Source organism: Martes martes (assembly GCF_963455335.1).
Source record: "Martes martes genome assembly, chromosome: 10".
Lineage (NCBI taxonomy): Eukaryota > Metazoa > Chordata > Mammalia > Carnivora > Mustelidae > Martes > Martes martes.
The window spans coordinates 105,414,714-105,440,283 of NC_137898.1; the positions used below are offsets into that span (position 1 = coordinate 105,414,714).

Genomic DNA, 25,570 nt, shown 5'->3' on the forward strand with positions numbered 1-25,570 from the left:
CCCCCTTGCCCCCTCCCCTGCCTCTACTTCTGGACATCGAAGGGGGTTCTGGGTGGAGGGAAGAGAAAAACATACCGCCCTCTGAGCCGGACAAACCCCCTCCGCCCCCCACCCAAGAACATGAGGCCAACCAGAGCCCAGCCAGAGAGGAGGGACAGAGGGGGCCCCCCAAGCCCCTGGGGAGGGGCAGTGGCCGGGCATCGGGTCACCTGGAGCCCCAGAGAGAGTCCAAGGCCAGACAGCTATCAGGTTTCCTTTTTCTTGTCTCTTTTTTTTTTTTTCCTTTTTTTTTTTTCTTTTTTTCCTTCCTTTTTGTTCTGTTTCTCTTTTGTCGCCCAGTCGCTCGCGGACTTCACCCTGCCGGAGCGCCGCTACCCTGGCTGCCCGCTCACACGTAGCACAGGTAGAGGTAAGTCTTCTCTATCCTCCAGTCGGGCGGGATCTCCTCGGGCTTGTGGCCCTTCATGTGCTTCTGCATGGAGGACAGGCTGGGGCAGTACTCGGTGCAGATGGTGCACTGGTAGGGCGAGGCGCCGTTGTGCGTGCGCAGGTGTTTGATCATGGCCGAGTAGTCCCGGGAGCGCTGGTGGCACAGCTTGCACTCGAAGGGCTTCTCGCCTGGGGGGGAGGGCGGGAGAGAGCCAGTGCGGGGGGGAGCCATGAAGGCCTCCCTGAGGGTGTGGAGGGGGTGTCTAGGGGGGGACCCTCACGCTTGCTGGGGACATCGGTCCCTCTAGTTCAGCGCTTTCCACGAGAGCCCTCCGTGATGATGGACGTACCACCCAGGGCGGCAGCCTCTGGTCCACTGACCCACCGGGCCCCTGCGGCGTGGCCAGGGCGCCTGGAGCTGCGGGTTCCACGGTGCTTCCCGGTGGCTCATCTCACCAGCCCCGGGCAGCACGCGGCTGCAGTGTTGCTCGCACACCCTTAGCCCTGCCTTGCTCTCCTCAACCCTCCTAAAGGCCCAGAATCTTCCCTTCCCAAGAAAGGACGTGGGGGTCTAGGAAAGGGCCAGTGAAGTGCCAAAAAGCCCTCGGGGATGGCTCTTCAGCACAGTTTTTTCCAGGGGGAACCAGGGGTAGAGTCCTTTCGGGGCTACGGCTGGTGGGGAGGAGGGAGGTCAAAGTGAGGGAACCCTGTCCTTCAAACGTGCTTCCTTCGGGACGGCTACTCCTCTAAGGCTCCGAGAAGCTGCCCCTGGACCCTGCCTTCCCGGTGGGGCTAGAAAGGGGTTTGGGAGGAACAGATAGCCTGGGAGTGCCTGGCCACACCCTGGGTGCTCTGCAGCCTTCTCCTGGTTAGAGTCCCCTGGAGCTGAGCAGAGGGTGTGAGGGAACCTTGTTTCGATACAGTAATTAACTGGCCAGCCATCTCGCTATCGATACTCCTCTGTGCAGAGGCCCCAGCAAATAATGAAGTAATGAACAGCCAAAGTGATCTAACTATCGACCTGCTATTTACAATAGTCACCACCAATGCATTTAATGATCCGCTCGCCGGGTCACATCCCCGGCAGGGGGCTAAGGAAGCCCCAGGGCTCTGGAAAATGCTTGGAGTGACTCTAGCTGTCAACACCAAGCACCTGAGGCTCTCCTTGTGGCGCAGGCTGGAGGCGAGAGAGCAAAACTCGGACGACGCAGTATCCTCTCCCTGTTGTGTCTTCTGTTTCCCCCCTCCCGCCCCTGCCCTGCACATGGGTGCATACTCTCCCCTCAGCCAGCGGCCAGCGGGACCTGTCCGAGGTCATGTCTCCCCCGTCTTCTGTCCTCTGGTTGGGACAGCTGTTCCCCTGACTGGAGGAGGCGTCCTAGTTTGCTGGATCCCACTACCTCCCACTACCTCGCATCCTCTTGGGAAGTCCTTCTGAGTATCTACCCTTCTGCCCCGCCCACCCGCAGTGAGCTGCCTGGAAGGATGTTTAACACTGGCTCTCCAGAAAGGAAGGATTCTGTAGCATTTGCCCGTGGTCACATTATGACCACTCCCCACGTGGCAGACCGGAAGCAGCTCAGGTGACGTCACTGTCCTTGGAGTCGGGAAGACTTGGGCAGGGTGGCCTGTCGTGGGCAGGTGGCCCCAAGTTGGGCCATGCTGGACCCTGAGGCCACCTCCACTTGTTTTGTCCCCAGACCCCACACTGGATCGCATTTCTTTTACAGAAGAAGGAACATGGAGGCCCTCTGAAGGGGTAAACATTATACACATAAAGGGGTTTGTGTATACCTCTGCTCCTCCGCTCCCCAAAAGCTCAGCCTGACTCCCAGCCCAGCCCTCATCCTCGCCTAGCTCAGTGCCCCCTAGACCCACTTACAAGAAGCTATGCCAGCCTTTGCCTTCCATCACCAGGCCAACCTGACCCCAATCGGGGACTCATAGATGGTTGTCCTCTGCGAACTATGGGTATGGCTGCCTGGAAGGCCAGTGTGCGGTGATCGACTAGCAATGTCTGCATCAGCCTTGGCCCTGGCGGAGGCACAAGGGCCAGTGTGCTCACCTTTTCCAGAATGGGCTCCACTCTTAGGCTCAGCCTTGCGCCATGCTCCCCCCACCCCTGACACCCAGGTCCCGACGCCAGCTCGGGGGCCCTCCCTGGTCCCCCGTACCTGTGTGCACCCTATAGTGCGTCTCCAGCTGGTGCTTGAGGCTGAACTTCTTGCCACAGCCATTGCACTCGTAGGGTTTCTCGCCCGTGTGGATGCGTTTGTGGCTCTTGAGTGTGCTCTCGTCCCGGAAGCAGCTGCCACAGAACTCACACTCATACGGGTGGTCGCCTGTGCGGACAAGGGGCTGGATCGGGACCTTGCCTCCCCTGCGCTCCCCCTCTAGGAGACAGCAGGGCATGGTCCGTGTGCCAGGAAGACGGGACTGCCTGTCTTCACCACCGTTCTCCAAAGACAACGTCAGGACCCGCGGCCCCTTCTGGCCTCTGGTGTGAACCAGGGAGCGTGTGTGTGCACACGTAAGCATATGTCACTGCGGCCCAGGCCTCACCCATGGGTCCAGAGCCAGTCTCAGGAAGAGAGAGCCCGACTGGTTCCAGGATGAACAGCAGACCCCCGCAAGGGAAGAACAGACTTGTGCACCTTGACACCTTGCCCCCCAGCTCCCTGTGCTACCTTCTCTCCCTTTCCTGCAGGTCAGGGGCAAAAGCCATTCCCACCTGACTGACTCCCCTACCCTTAACAACACCCTTCCAACTTGGGAAACTAGAAGACACCACCCCCAAACACCTTCTGCTCTCTCCCTGCTCCACAGTTGCAGCAGCGAACCCCCCTGCCTGATTTCCTCCCCGCACCCCCACCGAACTCCTAGTCATCCTTCAAGGCCCAGCTCGGACGTCAGCATGGTTTGGAAGCGTCCCGTTAGTGTCACCCCCCTGGGCATACTGAGTCACTTTCTTCTGTCCCAAAAGAGAAGAAATGCCTAGCATGGTGTTATTTTAGTAGCGGGATACCTTTTATGGTACCTTCTAATCAAAACGGCCCCATCCGTGGAGGGCTCACTACCGTCTAGGAACCTTACGCACATCTTATCAGGGAATCACTGCAGTAACCCGACAAGATACGCAGAATTCTCATCGCCCGGTGGGGAAGCATGAGGTGCTCAGGTGGTCTCTACAGTCAAACAGCTCGTAAGCAGCGGAGTCGGGACTCAGATCTGGTTTCGGGGTCCGGACACGTGATAACCCATCAGATGGCTAAGCGACATGCTGTCCTGTTTCTCCTGCCGTGTGCACTATGCTTCTAGGACGGAAGTGGCTCAAGGGCAAGAAGGGAGTCTTGTTAATCCCGGTTCCCTGGGATACGTAGCACAGGACTGACCCGGGGCAGACACTCAGCAAAGGGTGGGTCGACAAAGCTTGAAGCCTGGGGAGAGCGGCCGCCCCTCGGCCTGGAAGCTGGGCCCGTCGGCCTCCCTTCTGTGCATGGCGCTAGCCAGGCCTCTGGAGGGTGAGAGGGTGGGGTGGGGGGGATTCACCGTCTTTTGCTTCATACCCAAAGTGGAGGCTTTGGGGGCTGAAAGGTGAGGCCTTCAGCGACTTATTTATTACAGGAGTGAAGGCAGAGACAATAAAGATAGATAGATCACCCCAGACTTTGTTCATGAATATTTAAATATCGCTGATTCGTCTTGTCACTGTAATTACAATTTCTCTGGGCTGCATCTCCAACAACCACAGTTTATGGTAAAGAATGGCCCACTGTATTTCACTTGTCCCTCCGCAGATGTGCGGGTCTGCCAACCGTGTAATGTCCTCTGCATTTCATACATTTTCTTCAGCTGCTGAAGGTTTAAGTCATCCACAATGACCTACGTTTTTTCATTATCCCCGTGTCAAACTGCACTCGTGCCTGGGCATAAATTGTCCTTCTCGTTATAGACTCGCATGCCTGCGCCTTCACTTCCTCTTTAAAATGATATTTTACTCTCTTGTCTCTCTCCTCCTCAGGCCGCCAACCCAACCTCCCCCCCCACCCCCCGTCTCAAATGCAGGCCCCTGTCCCCACATAAATTCTCATCTCTTCTGATGGCTCTGAAGGGTTTTTAAGGCTCTGTGGGGAGCAGATGCTGGGGTCTGCTCACCATGGGCTCTCCCTCTCTCTCTGCAAGAAGCTCTGAAGGCAGAGTAGGGTCGGTGGGAGCACTTGGGCGAGGAGTCAGACGCCCAGATGGGAGGAGATAAAGAGCAGAGCCAGCCCCCCAGTTCATACCCATCCAGGAGGCAGGTCTGGGGACAGACCGAATCCTGGGGGTTTTGGCACTGCCCACCCTCTCTCTGCTAGGGCTGGGCAGACGGCCCGGTCCCTAGCCAGCCCCACCCAACCCCAAGGGGAGTAGAGGTCGGTGCAGACCCTGGTCCTCGTTAGCCGTGTGTCTGTCTGAGCGAGGGTCAGTCTGGGCGGGCCTGTGGTCCCCCTGCCACTCCTTCTCTCTGCAGACATCTGAACACACAGCCCCTGTCTCACATCCGACTCCCCCTCCCTGCCGAACTGGCAACGATAACGACTTTAATCAAGGATTCAGTATCCTCATTAAGATATAAATAAATAAATAAAACAAGGGCCACGTGAGATTTCCAACGAGAGCCGGTAATTAAAACGTACATCGGCAGCCACCCGCCTGGGGGGCGGGGGGTGCGGGGAGCCGCCGTCTGTGCCTTCCCCTCCAGAGGGGGGCCCTGAGAGTTTAAAAAACAAAGGGTTAAGGCAGAGAGGTTTGTTTGATCCGATTTTTATGAATTTAATTATGAAGTGGATCACAAGTTAAATGAGTTTAAATAGGAAATCTCCAGAGTCAGCCCAGGGAAAGGAGTGAAAAGAACTTAGAAGGAAAAAAAAAGACACACACACGCACATGCACACACAGACTTTGAAGCCCGGCGAGCACCTGGCCTAAAATCCTCACCCTGAGAGTTAATGGTGTCAGTGTTGCCACAATGTACACAAAACTGGCTGCAGAACTCAAAATCCAATTTGTGGTATGTTGATTAACTCTGTAGCCTCTTTAATGAGCTTGACATTAAGTGCAGGACAAACGAGACTAATTAGAGGCCCTCTGGCCTGCCCAGTGCATCTGTGACCCCAGCGGCCTGGCCTCACCTGGTGGTTTCCCTGGCACCAGCCAGACCCCATCCCGGCCGCTCCTCGGGCCCCTCCCTGCCAGCCCCTGCCTTTAGCACAGCTGAGAGTTTATTATATGACGAGCCGTGTGAATCAGGGATCCATCAATGCCAAGAGCGCGGCTGGACTAACCTACCAAACACAGCTGCCGATGCTAAACACCCGGCCCCAGCAGCAACCGGGCCAAGAACAACGGAATAGTAATGAGGCATTGTGTGGGGGGTGGGCTCGGCCTGCAGAGGGCTGGTGTGCACGGGGCCTCACGGGTGTGAGAATCAATGGGGGCAAGCACGGGCACGCGGGGCCAGCGGCGTGCTCCGCGTTTCCTCGATTACACAAGTACTTCTCCCAAACTCGGTCTGCAGAGAGCACCTCCCCACAGATCCCGGCCAGGACGGGCCCGGCAGCAGGGGCTGTTTCGAGGCCTGCGCTCCTAGAAGAGAACGCGGGCAGAGCAGGGCGTATCCTGGGTGGACTCGGCAAGTTGGGATCCTTCAAGTCCCATGGATTTGACTAGCAGCTGATTTGACCTAGCAGCGTGCTCAGAAGCGGTTGGCCACCATGTTGAGGCTGAACTTGGGGACCCAGGAGGGGGGAGTGTGAAGACCTGAAGGGAATGTGCACACAGTCACTACAGAGATGACACCCCCTTCTCAGCCCTTCTTGTTGGGCCCTACCCGCTGAGACCTCCCCTTGTCTTATGCCAGCAAACCTCGATGGTTCCAGCAAGTCAGGTGATGCTGAAGGTGATGCGTGCTCCCCTCGAGTGAGTGGCATCAGAAAGTGCAACGCCAGGCAGGCTCCTGGATGAGGCTGCATGCTGCTGGGAGGGCAGACCTGCTCGGTCCACGATAAGGAAAGCACCCCCGCCTCGTCAGCAGGGCATGCCACCCAGGAAAGGTCTGGCCTGCATACTTAATCCCAGAGCTGTGACGAGACCCAAGAACGAGGATAGAGAGGGTCCTACCACTCGTGTCTTGAGGCACACAGATTTGATATCTTTTCCAAGAGTCATGAGCAACACCCTGTTACAGACCCCGATACGGAGTCGGCCTCTGTCTCCCTGGCCCCACCCCATCCCCCAGTCTCACGCCAAACCCAGGACAGAGCACACACGGGCAGAGACACACGCAGACTCAGAAAGGGACACTCCTTTACCCATGTGCAGTCAGTGAAGACTCAGTTTTGTCATAGAGAAAGGAATGAATTTAAGTCACCCAAAGCAACCTGCCTCCTGGCCCTCGGGGTCAACCTAATGGGTAGCCGCAGGGACGAGCCAGTACCGGCCACACGGCCCAGCCCCCTTGGCTCACAAGTACCTTCCTCCTCCATCACTGGCTCCTTGTCTATGTGCCCTCATCGTCTCCCCTAATCAAGCTTAATGGCCAAGGACAGAAAACGTGCTTCTGTTATTTCAGGGCAAGCAGGACCCCTTCCTAACATTTCCGGGGCTACTGTCAGGCGCGTGTGTCCATGCGGTAGAGGACAGGGAGAGGCGAGGGCTGTGGCACAGACAGCTAGAGAACAAGCAGGTAGGCTTTTTTCAAAACGCGTTTTGGGTCCACCTGCATCAGAATCTCTCGGGAATATGGGTTCATCACGTTGCGCCTTGGATCCCTTTCTATATCCACGAAGTCCAAGTTTTGGTTGGGGGGGACCCAAGAGCCTGCATTCCTAATGAACTCAACATTCCGTTGAGCAGAGAGAGACTGAGACTCGCAGGTCCCCTAGGTGGGTCAGGGAGAAGAGCTAACACTTAGCTGCGCTATGAAGCCCCTCCACGCCCCCACCTTGAGCAAAGGAGGGCTGGGACCGACCTGGCCTGACTCCTCCCCTGTATGTCCCGGGAGGTAAATCCAGACTCGGATTCCTGCACCGCCCCGCCCCAGCCCCGGCGGGCTTACCTGTGTGTGAGCGCAGGTGGCGTTTGAGGGCGGTGTGGCTGGGGAAGGTGCGGTTGCACTCGCTGCAGATGTAGCTGCGCACGCCGGCGTGGACCTCCATGTGCTGCTGGAGCGCGCTCTGAGCCTGGAAGCGCTTCCCGCACAGCAGACAGAAGACGGCCATGTCCGTGCCTGCGGGGGACGGGAGCAGGGACAGCCTCAGGACGGCTCCTGATTCATCCGGCTGCAGCAAGCACCAGGGGCCAGGGTCAGGGCTATGCCTCTACTCCCCCAAGGTCAGGGGCGAACCCGGGGGCCAGGCCACACAGCATGGAGGGAGCACCTGGCGTGTGGTTCCCATGGTGGACAAACTCGACATCCCTGTCTCCCTTAGGGCGCCTAAAGTCTAGTGGGAGAAAGAGGCAATCAAATCCGTCCCAACGACAAAGGTGAGGCACGGCCTGGCTGTGTCAAGGGCAGGGTACCAAGATGGCACGCGTCAGAGGGACTTTTCGGAGCCTGGGACGGGAGGCGGGGAGGCGGGAAGTCGGGGAGGCCTCTGGGGGGGGGGGGGTCACAATCACGAAGACAGCACGTGCCAGCCAGGGGCCGAATACAGCTCTTCTGAAGTCCTGTCGCCAGAAGGCAGGCTCGACCTCCTCACCGCTCGGGTAAGGCAAACAGGGCACGGGGACGGCACAACTTGCCCAAAGTTCCACAGGGTTCGGAAGCTGCCGTCCCAGCCCAGGCCACCCGGGTCTGCATTCTCTCCAGAGGCTAGCTGCAGACCCTGTTCCTTTAACCAGTTCTCCCTGCACCGACGTACACGTCTTAAGAGTCTCTTCATTCAACGATGATTATTCTAGTACCTTCTGTAAGAAGGACTCCCTTTGGGACACTGGGGATCTAGCCCTGGAAACCTACACCAAGCCTCTGCTGTCAGCACCGAGGTCCCCCAGCACATGGGGCCGTGAACACTCTGGCCCAGAAAGGAACGCGTTATCAGAGGATCAGACAGAAGAACAGCACAGCTGGGGGGCTGGGGAGACGTGGAGGGGAAAGCCAGAGCAGCAGGCAGGGCCAGGCCACAGGGGGGTCTTGAAAACCATGGGAAGACATTTAGGCAGCATCTCAAGATAAACGGGCAACTGTCCGAGGATTTTAAGCTAGAGAGTGGCATGAGATTTTCACTTCATTCTGTCTGGCTGTTCTCCGCAGTGATCACAAGCACAGGTCGGTGCCCCGTGGTACCCTACAAAGACAAGCGGCCATCCCCGTTTGCTGTCAACCCCCTTTCTGGTCCTGCCCCGGGGCCACAGCCTCTCTGGGTGCAGCAGCACACGGGGAAACATCCACACCCACCATCTGAGTCCTCGCGGGGGGCTCACTGGCCACCACTTTGGATCCTACTTCCCCAAGCAGGTCCGCTCCCCTGGGCAGCTCATCGGCTGCCCCCTGGCTGGCATCTGATACCCAGCCCTGCACCGCCTGGCCCTGTGCAGACGACACGAGTGGGAAAGGTGGACAGGCCTACCATCTGTCAGTGCAGCCCCGAGGGGAGGAAGGGCAGAGCTCTCTGTGGGTGGCTCAGTGCGGAATCGAGGAGCTCTGGGCAGAAAGTGGGGTGAAGAGAAGGATGGCGTGAAGACCTTATTCCCAGTCTGGTCCAACCAGGGAGACAGCAAAGGGGTGGTCTGTTCTCTCTGCCCGAGTCCCATTCACGGCTGGGTTTAGGATGAACTAGCAGGAAGGCTAGACCCCCCCCATCCCGCTCCTCCAGCCCTCACAGTCACCCGTGTAGCCGCAGCCAGCACCCAGGTCCAGGAGACGCTGCACACAATGCAAAAGCACCGTTCTGCTCCCGGCCTCGATGAGCACAAGGGAAAGGAACCAGTACAGGTACTTTAGCTACGCTGCCATCCCAATTAACACGCGCACCCAACCCCACAAGGCAGGCATTCTCATCCCCCTGGCCACGAACGGGAAAACAGAGCAGTTACGCAAGTTGCCTAAGGTCTCACAGTCAGAAGAGGCAGAGCTGAGATGTGAGAATGCGGAGGTCTGTCTGATTTCCGCCACCACGGAGCTCAGCCTTGGGCTGCCTGTCTATCCGGGCTTCTGGAAGGGGCACCATAGGGCCAGTGTGCCAGCTCTCACCCCGCTTGGGCCGGGAGCCCCAGCGCATCCGGGGCTGCTCCAGCGACAATTAGAAAACCCGGGTGGGGGGGAGCGCTGGAAGCAGAGTCACAAGGTACAGTTCTCTGAACCCTTCCCACGTCCTGGGGCCAGCAAGAACTCAGGGAGGTACTGGCGTGTCTGGCTGAACCTGGCTGAGGGGAGAGGCCTGCCAGACGGGCGCAGCCCCAGGGCTGACGGCAAGTGCTCAGTGTCCAGCACGCCTAGGTGCGCAGGCCATCTGCAGCGAGCTCTGCGACATGGCGGCTCTGGCCCTTTCATCCCAAGGGCCCCCAGCCCCGGCCCCAGCTAAGCCAGATGTCGAACTGCTGCCTCCCACTGGTAAGCCGGAGCCGGCCTCGTGGGCAAGCTGAGCCCTTCATCACCCCAGGTGCCCCCTTGGACATCACCTGAGATCCCCAGCGTGGAAGGCACCTGGGTCAGAGAGAGTGTGACATTCCTGGTAGGGACACTCCAAGCCTACACCGCCAGGCCCAGAGGAGTTCTGTGGGCTGGTACCCCGCAGCAGGACGGACTGAGGACACCACAACCCTCAGCTCCCTGGGTCTTTCCAAGGTTCCTCAAAGCTGTCCCCCTTAGGCCACCCATACTCAGGACGGCCTAAACCCACGTCGCATCCATCCAGCACCCTCCATGAACAGTCACCAAGCGTAGACCCCAAGAGGTGACAAGGGGGAGGCTGAGACCCACCAGAGAACTGGGGTCCTGGATGAGCTGGGGACACAGACACGGAGACCAGCCGGGGGACAAGACGGGGAGACTCCATGAGAACTGTAGCACTGAGAAAGGAAGACTGTTGAGAAGCCCGGGACCGGGAGGAGGGACAAACGGAGAGACCGAGCTCGGGAAACACCACAAGTAAGTTTCAGAGCAGGCAGGGACCCAGGACAGCCCCAGAGGGTGGAGATACGCCGGGAAGGTCAGTGGGACCCGTGGGCTCGGTGGTGCCTGGAATGGCTGGGGTGGGGGCGCGGTGCCAGCAGGAACCGACCTGTATGCAAGGGCAGTGCCCCCAGCGTGGGGGCCAACAGCAGAGGCAAGCGACTGGCAGAAGGGAGAGAGCTCATGGCTTTGTAATCCCACTGGAGGAGAGTGGGGCCCTGGCCAGGGCAGGCACTCTGGGGACAGGAGTGGGGGCAGAGAAATGAGGTCCGGGGAAGACAGTATGACGGGATCCGGCATGGGGGCTCCACTGGGAAGTGGGGTGCACCCCAAGTCCCCAGGTGGCCAGCTCTGCACCCTGGTGGCCGGTTTCAAATGACATCATCCCCACTTGGGAAGGAAATGCCACCATGTCCCTGAAAGGGTCCCTCTCCCCTTCCTGGTACACCTCACCAGGCACAGGGGCCCTCCTTGACCACTGATACCCTGGCCGAGGCGCAGAGATGAAAAGAAAGGGTCTCTGAGGCCCCGTATCCATTCTCCCCTCTCCTGTGTTTGGAGACCAACAGCTGAGAAGACAGAAAAATATTTAAAAAGGAGAAGGTGGCGGGGGTGGGGTGGGTGGAGAAGTGGAGAAGACCCAAGAAAAGCTACTGGTGCATGCAAGCTAAAAATCCAGAGACTAGATTTGAGTTATTAAACCATTTGCTGCCATTCCTGCCTAGCTGATTGTTCGCATGTATGATGAGTCAGGGCAGATTCTATTACACTGGGAGATTAAGCAAATAAATGCTAGCTTTTGGAAACACATTAAAATGTGGAACTATGGAAATAAAATTATCTAGAAAATTGTATTAGCAATTCATTAGCTGCCATGAGACGTGCAGCTGGGCAAGAGGCCGGGCGGCGTGACAACGCGGCTCCTCGCACCACCCGAGCCCCAGGGACGCCTGGTGCTCCTTCTGCTGCTACAGACAGACCTCATGCCTGATACCACTGGGGAGGCGGGACGACCTCCACCGGTTGCAGAAAACCTTCGGGAATCATCTGGTTGGCGTGACACCAGGGAGATGAAAGCAGCACAGGGGGGCTTGGCTCTGCTACTTCCTTGCCTTGTGACTGAGCAAGTCAGTGAACTTCTCTGGACCAGGGTTTGCTCGTCCCTGGCCACCCAGTTGTCACTGAGAGCATCAAATGATGCTCCAACTATAAAGTGAGAGCAGAGCCCCTGCCAGCCCGGACGCTGCCTTTGTCTGAACGGGAGAATCATGCCTCTTACTCTGGGCAGACCCAGATAGTCGCCTGGGTGCACGGCTCTGGTGAGCAAAGAGGGCTGGATCCCCGCCTCTGATCCCCCCTTCCAGCCAGGCATCCCCCTACAGCCACGGACGGCCCAGATGGGGCTCACGGCCGCCCTGCGTAACACACGAGCTGAAGTTGTTCTATCGATGCTGGGCGGCTGCTTCCAGAAAGCTGACTCTAGAGGGGGCATCTTGGATGAGTTACACCATTTAGGACTCAATGCCAAGAACATCTTCTTCCTCTAAAGCCCTCACGACGACAGCACAGAAAACCCTTTGATGCATTTATTTTTGACATTCAGCTCTGCCTACTAGATCGCAAGCAGGAACTGCTCCCTTAATCTTCATGTTCCCCAACCCAGAGCACAGGGCCTGGCGGAGCGTAGGCACCCGGTAACTGCATGGTGCATCAGAGACTAAGGAAGGAGCTGTGGGACAATCGCAAAGGGCAGACGAGGGGCCGGAGGTGGGGGGGGGCGGGGGGCAGTCCTAGTACAGAAAGCCAGACAGCTAGAGCTAGAGAGAAACTCAGACCAAACGCAGCCATTACCGAGCACTTCCAGTGAGACTCTCTTTGGAAATCAGTAACACCAAGTGACCCACAGTCATCTGATCTGGTTGGGGCCTCTCGTGTCTGTCTGGAAGGCTGGACAGGACTCCCCAGTTCCCACTCTGCATCTGAGCTCTGTGGGTCAGCAGCAAAGACCGAAACCACCGAAAGATGCAGTGAATCCAGCCGACCTCCGTGCTGGCCCCCGAGCGGCAGCCCCGCCTTGGCGCCGGGACACTGGGCTTCGTTCCTTCCTCTAGGGAAACTGCATTCCCATTCCTAACTCACCTGCCCCTTCCAACTTTAACTTCCCAGGACTGTTCGGAGGCAAGGACACGTGTTTCTGAGTACGTAAATTCTGCAAAGTTTCTGTTTTGTACCAATCCGGAAATCATAATGTAAACCGGCCACATAAATTAGCCTGGGTCCAAAGGAAATAATTTATCAGGTCAAGGAACAGCACCTCCTCTGCTCTTCCAAAGAATGAATGGGGGCTCCGTCTTGAGCTGCACTCCAAGGGTGTCTGCCCGACGCGGTATATGACTAGAGGTAATGTAACAGGTTATGGAATGAGATAACCTCTTGAATGAAAAGCCTGGGTCTGGGTAACGTGGACAGGGCCCAAGCAAATATCTGGGCTGCCACTTGCCTCCCTTCTGTCTCAGGAGACGGTGACCCACAGCCCATCCCCCCATCTAGCCCTAAAGGCAGCACGGCCCGTTCTGGCTGCAGGGCATGTCCAACTAGCAGACTCTCGATTTAAAACAAGTTTAATTATAGCCAAATGATGGGAGGAAGCCAAGGCCAGGGCGGAACCCAGCTCCAGGATATTTATTTCACCGAGGTGATGACCAGGTCTGAAATTATGAGACACAAAACCCTCATGTTTACACCTGTGCCATTTCCATACCAATTAGCTCTTTAATAGAAAGGAAGGAGCAGGATCAGAGGGGTACACAGCTGGAAAAGATGTTCAGGTGCTACACCTTCTTGGAACAAGGCTCTTATTATCTCCAGCATAAGCAGTTTCTTAATCAAAAGAGCAGAGGGATCTAAATATACTCTGGCTTTTTTTGGTAAGCTAGCTGTGACTGCCACGTGTGCGTGTGCTGGACTTCGTGCACGCCTGTGTGTGTCTGCGTGTGTACATGGCCCATGGATGGGCTTGTCGGGGCCAACCCCACCTCACCTCACCCAGCAGAAGAACAGCTGCCTTCCCCACCACCCCCTGCCCACGGTTTTGTTTTTTCTCCCCAGAGGAAGAAAATATCAACTTTAGGGCGGCTGCAAAAACCTTGATTTAAACTAGAACCATTCCCCACCCCGCACCCCCAACCTGACCCCCAAATCCTTCAGACAGGCCTTTCTACTCCCTCTGACCTCCTGGATGCCATTTCTAGCCACAGGCAACCCTGGGTAGCCCCACACCAAAACCATCCCGGAGACTGTGGTCTTTCCCCCTTCCCTATCTTTCCCCTTGCTCCCTCCTCTGCCCCTGCCCCCCAAGTCATTGTTAAAGAGCACAGAAGAATGGAAGAACCGCATCATCCACTGGGCAAGAGAAAAAGACCAAGAGGAGACAAGCAGCCCGAGGCTGACTCACCCCACAGGAAGGTTCTGTCTGCATCTCAAGGGGTGGAAAAGGCTACAGGTGCAGAGGGGGCAGGGACAGAGAGCAGACAGAAAGGAAATGAATGCCCAGCCATGACAATGGTAGGGGTGCCTCCCTTTTGACTCCCCCTGTACCATCCTTTAGGGTTTGGCTCCTTTTCAAGGAATCTACTGGAGAAAGGGCCAAGAGCTCCCCTGTTAGATATCCTCTTGGGGACAAGTGACAGGAGCATTTGGGTTGAGCTCCTGAAATCCCAGCCTTCTTCAGAAAGCTAGCTGCTTGCACAATGAGGGCCCAGTCTGCCCATAGCAAGAAAGCATCAGCCCCGTGACCCCTGAGAAAGACAGCTTCCAAGAGTGGGAGACAAGCCCCACTATTTCCTTTACTGCTGACAGCCTCCCTCGAAGGACAGCTAGAGAAGATGGAGAAGACACCTCGGGAGGCCTGCCTTGAACCAGATTAGCCACCAGCCTGTGTATGGGGTCTTGTCTCCCACATACAGAGTCGCCTGCTGCTGGGACACCTTTAATCATCGGTTCAGTTACCTCTTCTCAGACCAAGCCTGAAGCTGAAAACCTTAGCATCTAGTCTTCTTGTCGATTTCAGCCTTGTCAGTTCCAGTCTCCTCATCCAGCCCTCCCACCTCTGTTTCCTTTTTCTGGAATCTTGGAAGGCAGTCTATAGAAACTTCCACTTCCACAAGGGAAAGGAGGAATGTGAGGGTTTCATATCATGAGCCCACGGAGCAGGGAGTTCTCAATGAATAACCAAAAAAGGGGCGGGGCTAGAGCAGCTGATTCAAATTTGTTTTAAAATGAAACCACGGACGGGTGAGTGATTACATGTCTCAAGGCACACACCCCTGCGCGTGTGTGCGCGTGCACACCCTCTCGGTCTCTGGGGGAATGTGGCTGCACCCTCAGGCAGCAGCTAGCAATGCTGGCTTCCAGAAAACTGTGTATTTGTTTAGCAGTGAGCTGCAGACACAAGTGCATTTCATTACCCAGCACCTCCAGCTACAGTAAACAAATTTGTCAGCTCACTAGCTCATTAAGGTGCACCCCGGACACGGGGGATTTATTGAGACCTGCACAATAAAAGTAACATGAATGGATTTACTAATTTTGTCAATCACTCCAACAAACGAGCCGGAGAGGAAGAGAAACTGGGGGAGGGGGACAAGAAAGGGGTTGGAAAAGGAAAGGAACGAAGGAAAATGGAGAAAGAAAGTTGAGTCTGGTTTGCAGGAGAGTGTCAACAGGTGAAATGGGGACCAGATCGGTGCTCTGCTGCTGCCTGGTGACATGACCGCCTCCGCGCTCCACTCACCTCCCGGCGGGCCCCACTTTCCCGGGGGTACGGGCCCCTGGCAGAAAGGGTGCCAAGGGCAAACTCAACTGCAAGACGTCAAACTGATGAGAACGTGTGCCTCCATTCCGCCCCCACCCCCGGCGTCTGATGCAGAAGTTAAGGAAGCCTAGGATTCAGAGCCACACGAGGGGAAGTAACTGCGTCCTCCGCACCAGAAGCGACCGGCTGCCTCTCCTGGTACTTCCCATCTGCACCTGCAGCCACTTCCCAGTCATGTTCCTGAACCCTTCCAGACATTCCTGAATCCAAACTTCCACCATGAGAGCAAGAGGAGGAAGCAAAGAAGGAGGGGTGGGGAGAGGGGGAGAGAGAGAGAGAGAGAGAGAGAGAGAGAGAGAGTGTGTGTGTGTGTGTGTGTGTGTGTGTGTGCAGGGGGTGGGCTTGGGGTGGGAAGTAAATCCAGAGAGGTATGCAGCCCTCTGGTCTGTAACTTTCAAAATGACAGCAGGACTGGGGCAAAGGTCACAGGGTCCACGGCCTTAAGCACCTCGGCCAGCTGTGGCGGTGCAGCCTGTAGCCCGCAGGACGCCTGCCCGTATAAATCAGCGGTAAGCTGCACCCGCTGGGGGCGAGGACAATGGGCCCACACGGGGGCGGGAGGCAGGACAATGGGGCCTGGCCAGTGCGCAGGCCCGGAACAAATGCGCCCTGGCACCACAGGGGCCCCCATTTGTGAAACTAATTGGCCCACGATTGAAAAATTGGACCAACTTCAACAGCCCCCGAGAGGAAAGGGGCAGCAGCCTGCCGTCGCCTAGCCCAGCCCAGCCCTGGGATCAGAAGCTCCTCACAGGTACTAGCCACCCTGGCGGAGGAGCGTGCCTTGGAGATGGGACCAGGCAGAGGAGATGGGGTTGGGGATTGGGGCAGGTGGACAAGCTGCCTTAGGGACCCTAAGCTCAGCTTTTCCTCCTAGGACTTCTCACTAAAGACTCGCCGTGGAAGAGGGGTAGAAGAGGGGAAAGCGCTGGGGTCTTCAGCCAGAAGGCCTGTCTCAAGTCCTGACTCAGCGACTAACTTGCTGTGTACTGCTGGGTAGGTGACTAGACCTCTCTGGGTCTCCGTTTCCTCACTGGAAAAATGAATGTGGAAGTAAATGATCCTTGAAAGCTTTTCCCCCTACTCTAGCAGTCAATTATCCTAGGCCTGTTGAAGACTGAGAGATCCTTTCTCCCACTGAGATGTAGTTCAGGCATTGCTCCTTCAAAGTCTGATCTGACAGCCCTCTTTTAGTTAAAGAGAATCTCGAGGCTTCCCTGGAAACCTCTGTCTTGGGCTCACAGAGGGATAGTCGCAGGTGAGGGAACATTAAGACCTAATCTTAAGTGAGAATCTGTTGGAGGTCAAGCCAGGTCTATCACTCCTAAACCCCTCTCAAGCAGCCCTGTGAGACAGGGAGTTCTCGGAAGATGGGGGAAAGCAAGACTTGAGAGAACCCGGCAGGTCCTTTCTCCCAAGTGACCACGAGTTACCTACTGAGTTCCTTCCAGAACTGGCCATCCACTCAGAAGGGCGATCCCGGAGTCACTGGGTCTGAGGGTGCCTACAGGGCTCTGTGCTGATGGGATGGGGACAGGGGAGCAGAACTTGCTCTCCCATGCCCCCAACACCGTCGTAACAAGTGACCCTCTGATTTCCTTAGGGCCCTGTGCCTACACGTACCGGGCACTGGACGCCTCAACCGTGGGCCTAGAACTTGACGGGAGGGCCCTGCGGCTGCACCCGAAGAGAAGGCTCAATGTCCTTATTTGGAGAATAAGTTCTTACCAGGTCTTTTTCCTCACGTACGTTCATTAGGTGGACAAGACGTCTTCTATGGAGAGTCAATCTGTCCACTGCCAGGCCTGCCCCGACTCATCTTGAGGCCCCCGCCCCGGGGGAGGAACCAGGGCCCAGAAGAGGGTCTCTGGGAAAACAACTCAGCTTGGGGTCTCCTCCAACACGTCCTGTAACCCCTCGATGTATTCCAGAGACAGGGAGGTGAAGGTAGAAGGTGGTCCAGAGACAAGAGCCAGGGTAGACCAGGAGAGCCAGAGGCAGACAGAGACCCAGAGACCCAGCATGGTCTGGGGAAGCGAGCAGGGGCTGGGGGGACAGATACTCAAAATAAAGTGAAATGCTGATTGTTTCAGAGCCATTTCAGTATCTGACACACATCAGGCATTGAGAAGAAAAAGCAAGCCCACATAAATAAACAAAACCCAACCAAAAAGTGAGAGAGAGAGAGAGAGAGAGAGAGAAGGACGTATTCATTTTACTGGCATTTTAATGGTTCCTCTCCTCTCCCCCCCAGAAGATGATTACAAATTAAGCAGCTTTTAAACGCTTTTTACTGTCAACAATTAAAAGGAGGCTGGGAGCCTGAGAGGGTGCTGGCCATTCATTCCCACGGTAACCGGGCTATCACAAGGCCCGGTACGGCCTTCCCGTACTGTACCTCGCACAATGGCCAAAAGGGGGGAAAGCACGCAGGCCGGTATTTTGGAGGACATGCAGAAACAAATTCAAATATAAAGAGCTCCAGCACAAAGACAGATACCAAGAGTCAAGGCGGGGCAGGCCAGGCTCTCGGGAGGGAACGTCTTAGCAATGGCAGAGTTAGAGCTCAGCCTGTGACACCTTATTTTGGGCTGCCCTGAATTCGTTTTATGGGGAGAGAGAGAGTTTTATAGGGAGGATGAAGGGTGGAGGTGGCCTTCCTAGACAGAGAGGAATAAACAGGAGAACCCAGCTGCTCTAGGCCAGGCCTCAGGTCCCAGGGCATGAGGGGAGGACACACCTGCTTTCTGAACCTGACCTTCAACCTTAGGCGCAGGCCCACAGACACCCTAGCCCTTCATGACCTGTGCCCTGGCTTTCTCGGGGGCCTCCCAGGGAGAAACCAGGTGATCATCATGTCATTCTGGTCAGAGGATAGGATTTCATTCCAGAGCGAACCAAAAGAGCAAATATAAGTTTTTAGGAACGGTCGGACCCTACACTGCCGCCCCTGCCCGCCCGAGCCGGATACTACCCATCGCTGGGGTCTTTCCGAAACACCAAACCTCTTGGGTTGGGTCCCAGTCCATGTTTGTGCTAGAACTCTTGTTCGGACTCTTTGGGATGGATTCAAAGACCCCAAATCATCTCAGGTGCCTTTGGGAATAACGGGGTAAGGAAAACTCGCCCCCAGGATAGAGGGGAGAAAAGAAAGGACCGAAAACGAAACAGAGCCGGGCCGAGCTGCACGGGATCCAGCTCCCCGTCTCCTTCCCAAGCTCTCGGGAGAGCAACACGGAAAGTAACCGGAGCGAGCCGGCTCCTCGGGGAGGATGCGCCGGGTCCGTTTCTGTACCGTAAAGTTTAATACGCGGGTGGGGCGACAGAGAAATAAAAGAGACACGTCCCCTTTAAAAGGAAATATAATTTACAGTGTGCAGCCAGGCGGCCCATAGTTTCAATCTCGTTTACTATAGAGAAAACTCTGCTAGCTGTTCTCTATCCCACAAATCCGATTTAATCAGACAAGCCAGCCAGCGTGGCTTGGAGTAAAAACGGATAATTAGTAAACAGAGAGCTACTCCAGTGCTTCATTGGCATTCGAGTTGGGCTACTGTGTCGCATTTAAAATGCAGTCTGATGAAGTTTACAAAATCAAACCATTTGTTACTCCTATTGAAGAGGCTTCAGGCCACTTGCAATTAAATTGGAATTAGTGCTCAGAATGAGACACAGCAAATTCATACTAAAAAGGGATCTGACTTTGAGACATTTGACTTCACTTCAACAGTGTTCCGTGTGAGTGTGCGTGTGGGTGCGACGGAAAGACTCCTCGCTCACCCCGACTCTGCAGGGCTCCCCGACCCAGAGAGCCTGCCCCCCGCAACCTGCGCGTCTCTGGGCTGGCCGCAGGGGGATGGGGCCGCAGGGGAGGGGAGGGACAGCTGACACTGGAGAGCCAGGCCCTGCATTCACACCAGGACGATACTGTACTAGGGAAAATGTGTCCACAAAGGACCATATGGCTCCCTTCTGCATTGAGCCTTTGGACAAGGGGGTGGAAGGGGGCGGGGAAGCTGGCAGAAGGCACACTTCCAGGGGGCACCGGCCCCGCCCACCTCAGACAGCAGGCTGGCGGCTCCCAGAGAATGGGGGCACCTTGTCCCCCTTGGCTGGGTTCCTGTGACGCTCCTGCCTTCCCTCCCTCACGGACGCATGCACAGGGACGGTTTCTGAAACCACGTCCTACCCATCAGCACACTCCTGGCCCCGTGCACCGCCCTTCCAGGCAGAAAAGGCAAGGCCAACTCAGTCTTGGCGGGGCTTCCTGACCTAGAGCCCACGAAGCCCCCAAACTGTCCAGGGACAGAATTCAGAAGGCTGGTGAACTTGGAGAAGAAAACAATCACATCTTTATTTTCACCAACCTCTACCTAAAATTTAGCAGCTCCGTCAATGGGAAACGAAAGAAAAACAAAACAAAAGAAAAAAACCCCACAAAAACACAAAAAACTAACCAGTTGTATTAGCTGTACTTGTGGCCTGGTCATCGGCAGTGTGTGTATTTGCGTATCACATTAGAAGGGCTGCATTTATGTCGGAATATTTATGCAAACCACTCCTGCAAAAATACAGCGGATATCCAGCCACTCCTTGAGTTCAACAGGATAACAAAGAATCACACATATGTTATGCTACAGTTGAGTTTTAAAAAAATATTTTGATATCCATATTTAGAGTTTCCATTTATAATCTTAGGTATTTTACTTTATGCTCTTGGAGACATTATCCTAAGGGAGAGTTCATGGATTTCCCCCAGACAGCTCCCGGAGCCCATAGCACAAAATACTGAGAATTCCTGGTCTTGAGGGCCAGGGGAAATCCGTGTTTAATGGGCACAGAGTTTCAGTTCGGGAGGAGGGAACAGTTCTGTGGATGGACGGTGGTGAAGATTGTCCAACAATGTGATGGTGCTTATTCCCACTGAACTACACACTTAGAAATGGTTAAAATGGTGAACTCTGTTATATATATTTTATCAAAATAAAAAGAAGCTTTAGTCTCGACCAGTCAAAAGTTATTTGTACGTCCCACAACCCCTCTGCTGCCCAGATGTATCCGGACTAAAAACCAGTTTCACTCCTTCCCCACTCCTGTGGTCACTCCCACAGGGAGCAGGGAGTGGCCACGTATGGGTCTTTGGGAAGGACCCAACAGGAGGCCCAGACTTCTCAGCTCTGACACCAACCAGCCTTGGTGAGTGGCTTTAAGTTCAAGGTTTAAGGTCTCCCTCTCCCCATCAGAATGAAAGCCACCTGAGAGCAGGGCGTCCTTTCTCTCCCGTCCCACTGGACCTCTTGGGCCTGACAGGTGTTTGATGAATGTTTCCTGGGTAGAGGGAGGGACCAAGGGGTGGATGAGGGATTAAACAATGCATTTCATCTCTCTGGACCTCAGTCTCATCCGTGATGTAAAGAGGATAGGCTCCATGATCCTTTAAAGCTCCGACAGTCCGAGGGGGACTGCTCCCCGTGCTCCCCCACCTGCCGCCCACAGCTTCCCCGGGGCGCGGCCTCAGAAGCAGACAGGTCGGGGAGGCGCTGTGGTGGCAGTGGGTCTGATGTGGAAAACGGAGGGTGACAGGCCACCACCCTTGGACCCCAGGACCTCCCTGCCGTCCTCAGGGACGACCCCATGCTGGCCCATGAGGCCTCATGCCCTGCCCGCCCACGGGGAGAGGAAATGGGCTGGTAATGGTGCTCAGAAGGAGGGCGGGGAATTGACAGGCTTGCTGCGTAGAGGAGGGATGAGAGGGTGTCCCGGAGGCCCGAGGGGGAGGCCCATAATGTCTCTGAGAGCCTGGACAGAGGAGATGCTCCTTTCTGTTATTCAGGGAGGGTGGGGGAGGAATCTGATTACGGTCAAGAAAGAGAAACGAAGCACCCGCCACCAGACTCCCCCACTTCCCGCAGATCGGGAGGCACACTCCCCGCGAGTAGGCTGCATCCCTGACTCACGGCCCTATCCCGGGGCGAGGAGGCGGCGTGCCTGGTGGACGTGAGCCTGGGCCTCGAGGCCACCTCAGATGGTCGTGTGTGTTCCCCGGACAACGGACGGGCAGCCCGGTCCTCCCCGTCCCACGCACAGGCACGCACACCCATGACGTGTGAAGGAAGGTCTGGGGAGAAGCTCCAGCTCGAGGTCCTAAAAAGGAGACGCAAAGCTGACTGTCCCTTCGTGGTCTGGGGTCCTCCTTCCCTCCCGCGTGAATCCTGTTTCCTAGGTTCCTCCCCTTTCAGCTCCTCCTCTGGAGTTCCTGGGCCACTCCCTGCTGGGACAGGGGTCTGCGGATGGGGACGCTCAGGCCACGGCCAGGTGTCCCGCGTCCCGGTCATAAATGCAGGGCCCGGAAGACACTCCCCTGAGCTGTCCACCGAGTGCCAGCTTTGCTGGATCACCACACCTTCTGTCCTCTTCTCCTGCCTTCCAGTGACCCCCCTTTCTCTCTTTGGGTGCTGGCGATTTTATTTCCCTCCGGACACAGTATGGAACACTGTTGGGGGCGCCACTCGGGCCGTTCTCCCTCACTCACACATCTAGTGTTTTTTGAGTTTCCATTCTGGGCAGGCGCCGAATCCCAAGGCTGCCATGCCAAGAGGCTGCTCATCACCAGGAAGTGCACAGCTGAAAGCCTGGACTTCGAAGTCAGATCAAACCTGCGTTCAAATCCTGTCTCTGCCATTTCTTTACCAGCCATAGAGTCATACGCACGTCCTCAAAGCTCTGGGTCTTGGTTGCCCCGGCTGTATTAGGGTCACAATAGCCATGTGCAAGGCTGCTGGGAAGGCGGCAGGTGATACAGGGAAAGTGTCTGCCGCGCCACCAGACGGTAGGACCCGAGACACGGGAGCCTCGGGGAATGCTGCTCCGGGGGACAGGGCGCGGGCTGTGGGAAGACCGGTGGGCAAGTAAGTGGACGGTGGTGTTGTAACAGGTGCCATGAGCTCAGTGAACAGGCCCACTGTAGCCGGTGCTTGGAGGGAGCACTCCCGGCCCTCCGCCACCGACCGGAGCTAGTCCTCCAAAGTAGTAAATGCAAACCTCCTTCCCAGGCTTCAAGTTCTGCCATCCAGGACGGGTCCTTTTCCTCCAGACATCCCTAGTGTGCTCTTTCCTCCCTTCCTTCTAGCTCTTTCCGTCCACACTCTTAGGCCCACGCTGCCTCCTTGCTGATTCCAAGACTCCCCAACCCCTTATCCTTCCATGGCTCCCACCCTGCCAAACCCACCCTTGGCTCAGTTTCTTCCCCCACCTCTCCACTCCGAGGACCGAGGACCGCCTGCACATACTGCCTCTCCTTCCCGAGGCTCGTTAACCCCTTCACCCACCATCATCTCCTCCATTGTCCCACCAAGACCAAAACCATTCACTTCTGATAACCAGTGACCCCCACGTGTTGCTAAACCCAATGGACATTTTCTCGTCTTCCCCTTAGGGGACTTCTCAGCAGCATTAAGACTGTTGACCACTTTTTCCGTCTTGAAACCTCTTCCCTAACACCACACTCCCCTGGGCTCCCTCCTCTCTCTTCCAGTAATTCCTTTCCAGTCTCCAAGTGGGCTTCAACTGGTTCTGGAGAGGCACCATGGGGGGCTTCCTCCATATTCTGTGTTAGGCTCTCTTCTCTCTCAATATACTCTTGTTCTACAAGCTCACAAACTCCCAGGGCTTCCAAGGTCATTTACACGCTGCTGACTCCCAAACACACATGTCCAGAGGGTCTCTCTCTTCTGAGTTCCCCATACAACTGTAGACCCAAATGCCTCCCCAGAAGCTCCCCACTGGACATCTTCCTGCTCTAACATCAAAATGGTTCATTATCTGAATGAGCGCAATAACAAAAAAGCTCTGCTCTCCTCTTGTGTTCCCCATTTCAGTCAAGAGCTCGTCTACTGTCATCCCACTGCCCGAGCAAGGAAGGGGACCACCATCCTTGATTTCTCCTTCTACGCTACCCTACTTTCTTGCCTAGACTGTGGCAGTATTAGCCCAACGCCATCTCCCTGCCTCCCATCCATTCACAACCGTGCAGTGTCCATTGTTTTTCTGAAACCTAACCTGATGTCACTCCCCAGACTAAGACCTTCTCATGACTCCCTCTTGCCCTCAGGAAGAAGGCAGAGCTACTTAACGTGGTTTTCAGGGCCCTTCCCATTTTACACCCACTTACCTCTACAGCCTCTGGTCTTTGCACACTTCCCCATTCCCGTGTGCCGTTCTGTGAACTTGCCTGATTCTCTCCCAGCTCTGGCTCAGCCCATGCTGACCCCAGACTGGCCTTCTTCCCTTTCTCTCTCATTCGCTCCATTTATGTAATGACTTTGATGATACCACCTCCAGGAGGCCTCCCCAGTTGGAGGATTTATTCCAACAGGATTTATCCTGCGTATGACGTGTTCGCTGACATACCTGTCTCCCTATACAGCGTGAGCTTCGTGAACAGAGGCGCTCATTTTCCTCATCGGTGTGTTCCCAGAACCTAATACATGATTAGGTGCCTCCTGGGTGCTTGATAAGCACTTACCGAATGGATAAATAAGTAAACAAATGAACACACAGAAATGTAACCTGGGCACCTGGGTGGTTCAGCTGCTTAAGCGTCCAACTCTTGATTTTGGCTTCAGGTCATGAACTCAGGGTGGTGGGATCGAGCCCCGTGTCTGGTTCCACACTCAGCAAGGAATCGGCTTGAGATGCCCTCTCCCTCTGCTCCTCCCCCAATTATCACTCTCTCTCTAAAACAAATAAATAAATCAAATCTTACAAAATAAAATGTGTTCTATGAATACTCTGTGGGCTTGGGCCACTGGCCTTGGCAGTTTACGATTTCTCGAACCCAAGCCATCCATCTTTGATTCCTACCAGCTTCAAAGAAGCACACCTCCTAACCCTCTGGCCTATGATCTTGTATCCGTAACATGTATGACTGTTAGGTGTGCACGCGTACCCACACGTGCTTTAGAACCAGACTGTGGGCTCTCCTGGGTGTGGCTGCTCCCCCCCAGCCCGAAGCCATCATTTAAGGGGTACCCAGGTTAGAACAACTGAGATGTCTCTTCAAGATGGCAAGTCATTCCCATCCATGGAGGATCCAGACCTTTTAGCGGAGGGCTGCAGCGTGGAATTCCCAGATGCCACTCCATGGCCGTGGCCGGGAGCTGGCAGCCAGCAAGCACCCATGGGTTTGGAACCTGAAGTCAAATATGGCACGTCCTTTGGCCACTGGCAGGACAGGGACCCGAGGCTGCTGATGCATCTGGTACACGCTTCCATCTGCTTCCTCCCTCAGACTGTGGGAAGCCCTCAGTGGCTCACAGACACACAGGCAAGCCCCAGCAGCGGAACCCTTTATGCCTGGGCTGTGGGCTCTTCAAAAACACTCATGGAAGGTTTCATCCCTTTTTAGGTGGCGATCATGTATACTATACTATTTCTACAGCAGATCAGGTGGCGATCATGTATACTATACTATTTCTACAGCAGATGAAAACCCCTAAAATAGGGCTAACAGAAATGCCACATCCACGTCATTAACACACACATAAATTGTGACCTCCAGTACCATCCTGCTAGGAAAATAAAGATCAGTTTCTCTTAAAGAGTTGAACAGGCTTTTGTCTGGTTTGGGTTCAGTGCTACTCTTGGCTCTGGCCCAAAACCCCAGTTCTTGTGGCTCTAGGGCCGGAGGCCTTGTCAGCAGTGAATGTGGCACAGGTGTCCTTGTAAGCAGAGGTGGCTGACTCAGGCAGCCCCAGGACTCGAGATTGCAGGCAAATGTGCCTGGCCATTAGGTCCCTCCTTGTATCCTGACACCAGGCTCACTCTTACCTCCCGACCCCCCCAAATTCAAAGAACCCCTTTAAATGAGAAAGACGACCAGTGTTTACTCAATCATATTTATGCTTCTTTCCTGTCTTGGGGAGGGGTGGGGAGCTGGGATGCTGGGGGCTCGTACAAGGGGTCACTCAGATTTTGAAAACACAGATGACAGTTTCTATTCATTCGGGTTAGGGTCATCGTGAGTTTCGAAGAGTTTGGCAAAAGTCACCGAAAGGAGTGAGGAATCTTCACAAAACAAAACATTCCCCTCTGAGCTCAGATGGAAGTGCTGTGGG

At 55.5% G+C, this 25,570-nt stretch overlaps 1 protein-coding gene across 3 annotated transcripts in view; it reads right to left on the bottom strand.

Moving 5' to 3' along the window:
• Nucleotides 1-272: 272 nt before the first annotated feature.
• Nucleotides 273-25,570, bottom strand: part of ZBTB16 (zinc finger and BTB domain containing 16) — a 177,626-nt gene continuing 152,328 nt past the window's right edge. For all 3 annotated transcript variants that reach the window (XM_080815627.1, XM_080815628.1, XM_080815629.1), the window contains 3 exons: nucleotides 7,526-7,696; nucleotides 2,604-2,771; nucleotides 273-618 (listed from right to left, as the gene is read on the bottom strand). In XM_080815627.1, the coding sequence (XP_080671753.1) occupies nucleotides 389-618; nucleotides 2,604-2,771; nucleotides 7,526-7,696 (569 nt within the window). In that variant the 3' untranslated portion in view covers nucleotides 273-388. The remainder of the gene's footprint in view (nucleotides 619-2,603; nucleotides 2,772-7,525; nucleotides 7,697-25,570) is intronic.